General features: G+C 37.6%; 1 protein-coding gene across 1 annotated transcript in view; it reads left to right on the top strand.

Moving 5' to 3' along the window:
- Positions 1-8,425: 8,425 nt before the first annotated feature.
- LOC111577676 (collagen and calcium-binding EGF domain-containing protein 1-like) overlaps positions 8,426-10,205 on the top strand; it is a 42,470-nt gene continuing 40,690 nt past the window's right edge. The window contains exon 1 of the mRNA XM_023284053.3: positions 8,426-8,842. Coding sequence (XP_023139821.2) covers positions 8,730-8,842 — 113 coding nt within the window. The 5' untranslated portion in view covers positions 8,426-8,729. The remainder of the gene's footprint in view (positions 8,843-10,205) is intronic.

The raw sequence follows: 10,205 nt of genomic DNA, 5'->3' as shown, positions 1-10,205 counted from the left end.
GTGAAATCTTATTTAAGTGGTGTTTCTGTACTCCACCTCTGTGACACTCATTTTAATAATATTGTATGAATAAGATTCTTCTTAAGCAGGTATTTCTCCTTTCAATTGTTTGTTGCACCACGGTGGATATTTAAAGGTGCACTTTGGGAAATTTGATTGCTGTCAAGAGTTGGTCGACATCACTTAGTGTATTTTAGTTTTATATTTAGTGGTTTTCACTGTGTTCCTAAAAAAAAGTCATATTTTTATTTGTTCCAAACTGCTCTGGTCCAGCCACAACCCTATACTCACAGAATCCACAGAGCATGTGTTTACATTATATTATTCTACTTTAATTAATTTAGTGTAATTCAGCAGATCACAGCCAGGAGTCTATCGGCATCTCACCTGTTAAACTGCTGTAATTTGTCCCCAGAATAATCCTTTGTTTTTCTTTCTTCTTCTGCAGACGACTTTATCAAGTCATCATCCGGCGAGCAGAGCCAAATCCATCACAGTTGGCAGAGTTTCAGCACATGGCCGCTGTGCTGCACAGGGCAACATGTGTTGAGGTCTGAGTCATGTCAAAGCTGGACTTGATTGTGAGAGTCTGTGTTTTCAGCTGTGACTGCTGGGTGCACCTGTGAGACAGAGAAGAACTCTCCCTTTGAAAGCTTTCTACAAGCTATAAATCATACGAGTTTATGCAGATACAGCAGGGGTGGCAGAATCCTTAGGGACAAATGGAAGTATGAATTTACAACTGTGAACACTTACTAATTTACTGTTAGCCAGAAACCAGCTTTGGATTACAGCAATTTACTCTGCAAGATGAGATGACTACATAAAGGTTAGGACAACAGCAAAGTAGATTTGTATAACTTCTCCCCCACTGCTGTTATAAATGATCTTTTTATTGTTTGGCTCGGATTCTATTACACATTGAAAATTTTTTAAAAAAACAGCAATATTGTTTTGTATGATTTATAGACAAATTTCCTCTTTGCAAATAATTAAGTGTGTGCGTGCGTGTATGTGTGCGTTTGTGTTTGTCTGTGTGTGTAACATGACACAAATGTATTCCATTCAGAAACAGCAACTTTTGGCAGTTACAGTATATTAAACCAGAGTACGCTACACGATGTTACATCTACAAGTAGTGAAAAATGACCAATTCCAACAGGTAATCAGCAAAATCATCAAGAAAGTAATTGCATTGCTTCTTCTAATTACTCATTTCTTAATGTGCTACATTACTTCATATCCTCTTCTCCCACAACTTTCAACCTGTATTTAAGACACAGAAAGCAACGCTCTGTGGTTTAACAGGAAGGCAGACCTGTAGTTTGAGAGATTTACTGACCATCCAGCAGCAGAGACTTTAGATTCACTGACGTCACACAGTCATTCAGAAGCTATCTCAAGTTCCTCAGGTTAATCTGTTCTCACTGAAATTTAACACATTAAATGTTTTTTTCTCAGTTGTCACATATTCTAGAAAGCATTTAGGAATAGTTATTATTTCATTCCCTCATTCCATTTTGGTTGAGTGTCTTTGAAGCTCTGTGACTGGGTGTCTGTGGTCGGTGTTTCTTGATTGAAGCTGACGTTGTGGAAGTTGCTTCATCATTGTAGTTGCTGCTTGGTCAGCGCAGGATTTTAAATTTCTTACTGGAGGAAGCATTCATTACTTTACTTAAGTTAAGTACCAACATAGCAATGTGAAAATGTTCTATTACAAGTAAAAGTCTGGCATAAAAAATTTTACCTAAGTAATAGTACAAAAGTATTTGCAGAAAAATATAGTTAAAGTATTAATGTAAACCAACTGGCTCGATCCTTTTGACTTAAATATTATTACGCATGACATCAATAGCGTGTTCAAAGTGAAGTATCAGTGTGTCAGCTTTATTTACAGAGACAGCAGATAAATCGGAGGACTCGTCACATCATTAAAAGGAGAAGAAAGAAGAAGAAAATCATTCTGGCACCTTTTCTATAATATTTAACTTTTTAATAACTTGTTGGATCAGTCCAGTATTTACTGAAATGCATCATGTGTGGCAGTAAAATCACTTTCAGAGCCTGACACTGCTTTTTGGAAGAAGTCAAATAAATTTAATAACCCCTCATTTAATTTCTAACAGTTTGTCGTACTTTCAAATCTTGTTATTTTATGCACTGTGTAAATAAATGTAGTGGAGCAGAAGAATAAAGTAGCAGAAAATGGAAATACTCAAGCAAAGTACAAGTGCCTCAACATTGTATCTCAGTACAGGACTTCAGTAAATGTACTATACTATAAATGCATAGATATAGAAATGGATGTAGTTATTTTCCACTAGTGTGTATCAGTCACACAAGATCATGAGAACAGAACTGCGTTACTGGTTGTAGTTTTTGTTTTCTCTGGAACAATACGCAACACAATACTTTCCATCCAAAACCAAAAATCTGATTACCAAAGTATTGATCATAGTTTAAGCAGTTTAAGACAGACTCTTGGTTCTCAGCATTTTTTAATACAGAACTCTCCACCACCTTGTTGAATTCCAGGACTCTGACTAAATGAATGGTAAAAACGTTTCCTTAGTTTCAAGCACAAATACAGCTTCTGATGTTTTTCTCCCCATAACCTCATCTTGGTTTGTTTTCTGACCCTTTCACGCACACACATCTCACTGTAATGTGCTTCAGAAACCTGTCATAAAGCCACAAGGGGAATGACTTGTAGTGCTTGATATACTGCAGACGAATGGACAGCTGAGAAACTGGAGGAGTTTGACAGTTGCAGGAAATATTTGTAAATGATTCATAGATGTATTTCCACGTTTTTAAACCCAGAAAACCTACAATAAAGTATTTTTAAAAAAACAACATTTTTCAAAAGAGGCCTTGTTCTCAAGCTAAAAGTCAGATGTTGAACAGCAGTTGGAAGGTGGGACGACAAATCCTTGTAAAGTAAACCAGGAAATAATTTTCCATCGGCTGCGCCACATCTCTGGAGCTTTTTATAAGATCTACTTTTTCCAGTTTGAATTTCATTAAACAATAAGAGGTGATGTCTCTGTGTTTTTACAAGTTCCTACTTTGTCCCGTTGGAGCACAGGCCCCAGGTTAATGTTAGAGTGAGACCACCGGAATAAGGCATGTACTGCATGACACTGACCTCAACTCTTGACAAAATGTAAAAATGAGACTCAATAAAAGAATTTAAATGAAGTCTGAGCTTGTTAAAGAACAGGTTCTGCAAAAACCATTGCTGTCTGTAATAATAAAACCAACAAATGATCAGAAATGACTGAAGGAAAGCAGCAAAAAAGCTAGCAAAGCATTTGTCCAAAGGTCGGCCAAATGTCAATTTATTAACTTTTGTCTCTGCTAAACAGAAACCGAGACAAAAACATGTGAGTTGTGCAATGTAAGCGGGATTACAAAAGAGGTTTTCCTTCCAAATGATGTGTTCTGACATTGACAGATTGCTCCTGTGTTATTTGGCTTTAACAGTCAGGTGTTTACTACGATAACAGAGGCATGAAACACTCACATTTCTGAAACGCCTTCTATTTCCAAGAAACAGAAATGCAATAAAAACAGAACTGTAGCAACATTTCCAATTGGAAGACATGCTTCATAAGTCTCCTTGTCAGAATTTTATGACAGCCAAAGCTTAATGGGAGTGTTGCTAATGGCAGTGGAAGAGTGCAAATGTGAATAAATCAAACAGACAAATAAAGAGTTCTGTGTACTGCACAGAGGTTTTGGTGATGTATTTGTGTTCTCAGCACACTTGTAAGCGTAAGTTATCTGTGTGCAGCTCCGTGACATGAGCTCATCATTCTTGTGTATAAAGCAATGGAGCTTTAATGTTTTTTGGAAAATGTTACTTGTTCAGTGCGGACTGTCAAGACTAAAAGCATTAGGAGGAAATGGAATTAGTCACAGCTATTTTCTAACTTTGTTTTACTTACAAAAGATCCCAAATGTGTCTCTGATGTTTAATCTCGCTCTGATGTGCAGGTGTTTCACTAGATTAAATATCAACAAAGGCCAAAAACATGCTAAAGTACGTGAAGGATCATTTCTGTCAGCATTGTTCAATGTAAGTGAAGTCTCGTTTGTTCCCCCCGAGAAACTGGACACAAGATCTTATTATGATTGACAGAACAAAACTGGAAGAGGTGGAAGTTGTCTGAGAAGATATTTGATGGTTTAAGAGTTTTTCCAAGAAAGAGTTACATCAGTGTGTCTGACACATAATCTTTTTTACAAATCAAAAGAAGAAATGAAAGGAGAACAACATTATGCATTAGGCTAAAGAGTGCTTTGTGTAAAAACGACTGCTGGACATTGTTTGTCATGTTGTGGGGACACTGTCTGAATCTGAGTGAAGGTCATGCAGTGGGTGGGACAGATTTATCATGACCTTAAGGTAAGAGACTGAAGCTTTGTTCCCTTGGGGCAGGACCCTGTTTAGAGCTCATCCAAGCTTGCTTTGATGCCTTCTCTACTGTGTGCTGGACTTGTTTGTAATAAGGAAGATTCTAAATGACACAGGTAACAAGAAGCTAAAGTCATGAACTCTCCATCCTGATGCAGCAACATCAAGATAGGGATATTTCTCATGTGAGGAGTCTTTAACTCCTACATCCTCCATGGTAATATATTAAGTTGGAATCTTGGTGTACATGTTGTACATGTTGTACATGTTCAAACTGAAAACAATTCTGAAGAAAAATAATGATGCAGGAAGCCCCACCCTGTAAGTTGACAACACTGGTTTCTTTTGTCTCTATATATAACCATGGTTGTCTGAATTTGTTTCTTTGAGACTGTAATCAATTTTAAGGCAGAAATAAGTCACAGTTTACTTCACACATGATATGTCTTCTAACATAACAAAAACACCACATGGACATGTGAACGAGGTAAAAAAAAAACTTGATTTTCACCAGCGGGGTTTCTCTAAGTTGCATATGCAAATGCCTTTGGGGGATCAGCATAAACAGTGCGTGTCCTAAAGTACTGGAAAAATGTAGCTGTTGCTTGTGCTGATTAGTATTAATTATTCAATGACAAAATTCCAGCCATGCTGTCACACTCAGAGAAGTAAGCAGTAAATTCTCAGGTCCTAAAGGCGATAAGCATCACAGCCATGTCCATTTCACACCACAAGCTTAAAATCCCCTCTAGCTCCTTTGGGAAGTTGAGGATAATGTCTTTGCTTTTATGTGTTTCACAATTGGGCAGTTTTATCCATGAATGACAAGAAGTTGGTAACAATGAAGAATGTGGCCTCAGCCCTCAATGAAAAACACATTTCTTCCAGCCTGCTTATATGCAGATAGACAAACACTAAATAAAAACCACAACCAAAGTAAACGCAGAAAGGAGACTCTCCTTCGTGGGAAAAAGAGAAAGCGTGACCTGTGTGGTCGTAATAACGAAGCAGACGCGGTCATTTCAACAGCTGCCTTTAGCTGCGGTTCTTTAATAATGTTGCTTTATATATTTTATGAATATATTTGATTCTGCAGGGAATGGAGCCAAAGGAGACTGCGCAGTTTAATTTGATGTGCGAGACCGAGTTACTGTGTGCATGCGTGTATACACTGCATGTGTACGTGAGTGCATGTGTATTTCTAGCATGATTCATTTGTGGTGAATAAAACCAGCTGTTTCTATTGAACGTTGGCCAAGAACCCCATGTGCCCGGGGGAATGACGGTGTACAAGACCACTGAGTACAGAGTTACCTAACATCGCCTGACCACCCGCTGACCGCTGCGTCGTGTTTTCCTCTGAGGTGACTCTTGGTCAGATCTTCTCCCACAACAGAGGAATGCCTTCTATTTCTTCCAGTGAATCATCACAAACTGCCCACAGAAACTCAAGTAATGCATCATGAATTAAAACTCACTACAATGTTTCTGTCACATTCGGTGACATCAAAATCCCCTCAAATGTTTTAATTCAGATTAATGCTATGTGTGTAAAATTGATTAACTTACCTTCTCATGCACCCTTATTAGTATACTATACATTGCTGAATGCACTGAGAGGCTTGCAGTGATGTATGTGTATGTAATGTGATGTATACGTACAATATGTCACTAAAATGTATTACAGCATTACTATGTTTTTTTCTACCCATTAGGTTCTATAAGCAGAACATTTGGAGCAATACTGCACAGTGTGTCTCTGATTTCATTCAATTACTCAAGAGGCTTTGCTCTAATTTTTATGAATGCTGTTCTATATTAAATATATGTCAAGTAGTGCTTACCTTATACAGTAATATAAAAGATGTGTGATAGACATGAGGAATATTCTTTTAAACACATACTAAGAGAAACTAAAATATACAGTTAACAAGGCTCACATGAGTTCCCCCTCGTCTTGTTTGTAGCTGTTATTGCACATATCGCGGTTGAAACCTGCACATAATTCGCTGGTTAATCAGATCACACAGTCCGATGCTAAAGCCTGTGGCAAACTTACAGCTTGAGCAATCAGGCTGTGATTGCAGCTATGACTAAAAAAACAAAAATAATGAGCATATAATTGTTAAGTATAGAAAAATGACCTCTACATGGCGGCTTATTTTTCCTTCCTTGTTATTTTAATCAGGTACCGCTTTCACCTTTAGGATGTTTTATGAAACAAACATGACAGGTAATCATGCTGTAGCAACTAACCTTGTGTATTTATAAATAGACGTTTTTGCAAAAAGTTGCACAATGACACAATAAATGCACTCGATTAGGTGCTCCGTTTAACCACAGAGGAAATGTATGCTTACTTATATGAAACACTCATGTTTTTTTTTTTAATCCAATGTGCATACAATGTGACAGCTCACGTGGCAGCTACACAGCAGATCTATAGCTTTTTGTGTGAGTTTGGAAACACACGAGCTGGGCATCTCACAGGAGAGTCTCGGATGAGCACATGCTTCCGATCTGATTCCTGGCACTATCTTAGACTATGTGGTTCCACTAGTGTTTTGCTAACAACTGGACCTTACACCAAGTTTAGTCTCATCTGACGCAACGTGTTTGTCTTTGCTATGACAACACTCCACCACTCTTTGTTAACCGTTGCAAACATGAGACACAGTTGGGATTTTATAAATAAATAGCACGGTGGCTCTGTGGCTGTTTGGATCCTCCTGAAACAAAATATGACAAAACCAACAAACTTCTTGGTCACAATTACGCAGACGACATTGATTTTTACATGCTGTGTAGCCAACTGACTTTATTTATTCATAGATTTCCTAGATAAATCAAAATTTATTCCTGAAAGTGATAAACTATCGTAAAATAACAACAGATTAAACTAAAGTAAAACATTTTGGTTCCAAAGGGGAAAGAAAGAAGGAAGTTAGTGTCTGTTGCCAAGTGCTTACTGAAAGGGAATCCTAGGGAAACTTTGGAATAGTTGGGTTTCTCTGTTTTAAATTTGTAAGGCCATCATTTTACTGTGTGAGGTGCTGTATGAGATGACATATGTTGTAAAGTAATGCCATAATAATAAAATTGAATTAATGTTCAGATAAGATCTGGCGTTAACCCACGCCTTTATGTGTAGAACAATGAGTTTTTCTCTGGTCTTTCTACAGTGGCTCTCAGACAGCTGCAGCCCATTCAATGCTGTTCTAGTCCTGACAAAGACCACAAAACTGCTGAACTGTCAAATCTCTGAATTTCAGTCTGTCAAGGAATGGATTTCAGATTCCTGCTCCTTTATAGATCACTAAGTGGTTTGGAAACTAAATCCATTTTGGATCCTTTGCTTTAGTGTTGAAACACAAAAGCTCAGAGGCTGTCACCGCTCTGATTGTTCTGAAAATGTTTCAAACATGGTGAAGATGTTTTTAGCTATTCTGCTGCACGTTTGGAATTTGTACAAATCTAGAACTTACCTACACTTTTCCAGTTTTGAAACTTTAAAGCATCTGCTTGACTGGATATTATATGTGCGCTGGCTTCTATTTTGATATTGTGGTATTATTTGGATTTTTTTTCTTGATTTTTAAATAATTTGTCACTTCTGTGATTTAGTCTGTTATATTGCCAGTGTACTAAACAAGAAAGTACTTTTTATAGTCTTTTTAATGTTTTATGCAGTACCAAGTCCAATCTATACATTTCACGCACTTCTTTTTAAAATTATTTATTTTTTCTTTAAATATTTAAACTGTATTAACGTTTTTTTCAGGTCTTCACAGCGCCGCCCAGTGCCTAAATTTCTTTCCTAATCACTGTAATGTTGTAAAATATATTTATCTGTAAAATAAAGCAGCATATGCGTAGAAGATGAAGATCGAAAAAGCTGTTTAGACGAATTTATTATTATTATTATTATTATTATTATTCTGCTACCAGTCACTCCCACCGATGGGCAGTGAGGCTGTATACTCAGTTGCTTTAAGTCTCTTCTTTAGAGGCAGGAATGTAAATCCAGAGGGATTAGTGAGAACACACTGGGCTGTAAAGCCTTCAGTCGCTCTCCAAGGGGTCTCTGCTTCAATGCGTAAAGTTGGGAAGGGGCTCCGGACGCAGCGCGCAGCTCTTACTGTCCCACAGGCTCCATGTGCGTCACCTCTGCGGGATACTTGACAAGGATTTCTGATATTTTGATCCCACTACCCGCGCGGGTCACTCACAGATGAAAACAGCGGCGGTTTGCTGATGTTAAGGCGTTTTCACTCGGACAGATCATCTGTCCCGGAGCGCAAAGAGGGACATGGGTCAACTTTATGGTGCGACTCTTTTACCGTTTGGCGCAATCTGTGTTGCTTTCCTGTGGGAATCTGGTGCCAGCTCTATCAGGACGACGCTTGCAGTGGACACCTCGAAGTAAGTCTCAGGGACTGGAGTGGTGGATGTGAAGAGATTTTTATGTTTTGTGAATGAGCGGCTGAATGAACCATGACAGCCTCCTTGTCAAGTTAAACCAGGGGTGTAATGTTGGTTTACACCTTGAAATGAGGGAAGCTTTTCAAAATAAAAAAAGAAATTCTGTATATTTTTTGATATCTTGAACCACAACGTTTGAAATAAAGTGTACTTGTGATCTGCACTTTGTTTCGGCATTCAAAACACGCACTTCACTGTCAGATGAGCGCACAGTGCTAAAAGCCTTAACAGAGTTTATTCTGATTTATTGGTTTGTAATCTTTACCACAGTGTGTGAGTGGCTGTCAGAGAGGAGCCCCCTGGATGAACCGCTGCAGCGCTTCTCGTCTAATGTGATTTTACAGGAAATGCACAAAGCAAAGGGAAACTCCAAATGGTTGGAATCGGTCTCGGTGCAGAGAGCCAAATGTTGCCTGTACTCAGACATAACATGACAGATGCTATTAAGGTACCCGGAGAGAGCAGGTCAGGAGGTGAGCAGAGGATGTGAGAGCAGCACATAGAGAAGGAGGAGAGGAAACCACTGAGATGAAACCTCCTGCAAACAGGTTAAACACCTGATTATTAACCAGCAGTGTTACTTTTCCCTCTCGCAACAAACCATGGTGCTGAATCTTTAGACTGATGTTCTCAAGCTTTCGTGTGAACTCAGTGGATTCTGTTACAGAGGGATGAAAACATGCAGCTCTGTGATTGATGCTCCTCGACTGAAACACATTACTGGCTTTATTAATAATGACTGTGTAATATACACCAAGTACTGTAATAATGGTCTGCTCCCTTGGCTGTCAAGTTTCTATATTGGATTAGTTATTAATAATGTCTTCACAGAACACTATTTAAAGTGTAATTATTTGAACAATTCCCTGTTATTTTACAGCTGTTTCCTGTTTTGTTAAATTCAGACGTTGACTAGTGTAGTAATAAAATAAAGTATAAATTGCCATGTTTCTGAAAAAAAAAAAAAAAATCATGTCCTCGTTTTTTTTAAAAAAAAAAGTGGAATTCATTATTTGAAAGAAAAGTTACATGTGATTACTGGACATTTTATGGATTTTTTCAAATTCATTTATTCTTTGATAAATTACAAATAATGTCTATTAAAATCACAGAAAAAATCATAAAAAAGAAAAAGAAAATCAGATCAAAACAATATATTGTCCACATTAAAAATCTGTACTTTTGTAAACAGTAATTTGTTCTAATGTGTGACCATAAAATTACACGATTTTAAAAATTATTTTTTGTTTTTACTATATTTCAACTGTAAAACTTTTTTTGGCCTGTTTTTTGTTTTTGTTGT

Source organism: Amphiprion ocellaris, chromosome 1 (genome assembly GCF_022539595.1).
Source record: "Amphiprion ocellaris isolate individual 3 ecotype Okinawa chromosome 1, ASM2253959v1, whole genome shotgun sequence".
NCBI classification, from domain to species: Eukaryota; Metazoa; Chordata; class Actinopteri; family Pomacentridae; genus Amphiprion; species Amphiprion ocellaris.
The sequence above is the reverse complement of the archived record's forward strand: the minus strand, read 5'-3'. Positions and strand labels throughout refer to the sequence as shown.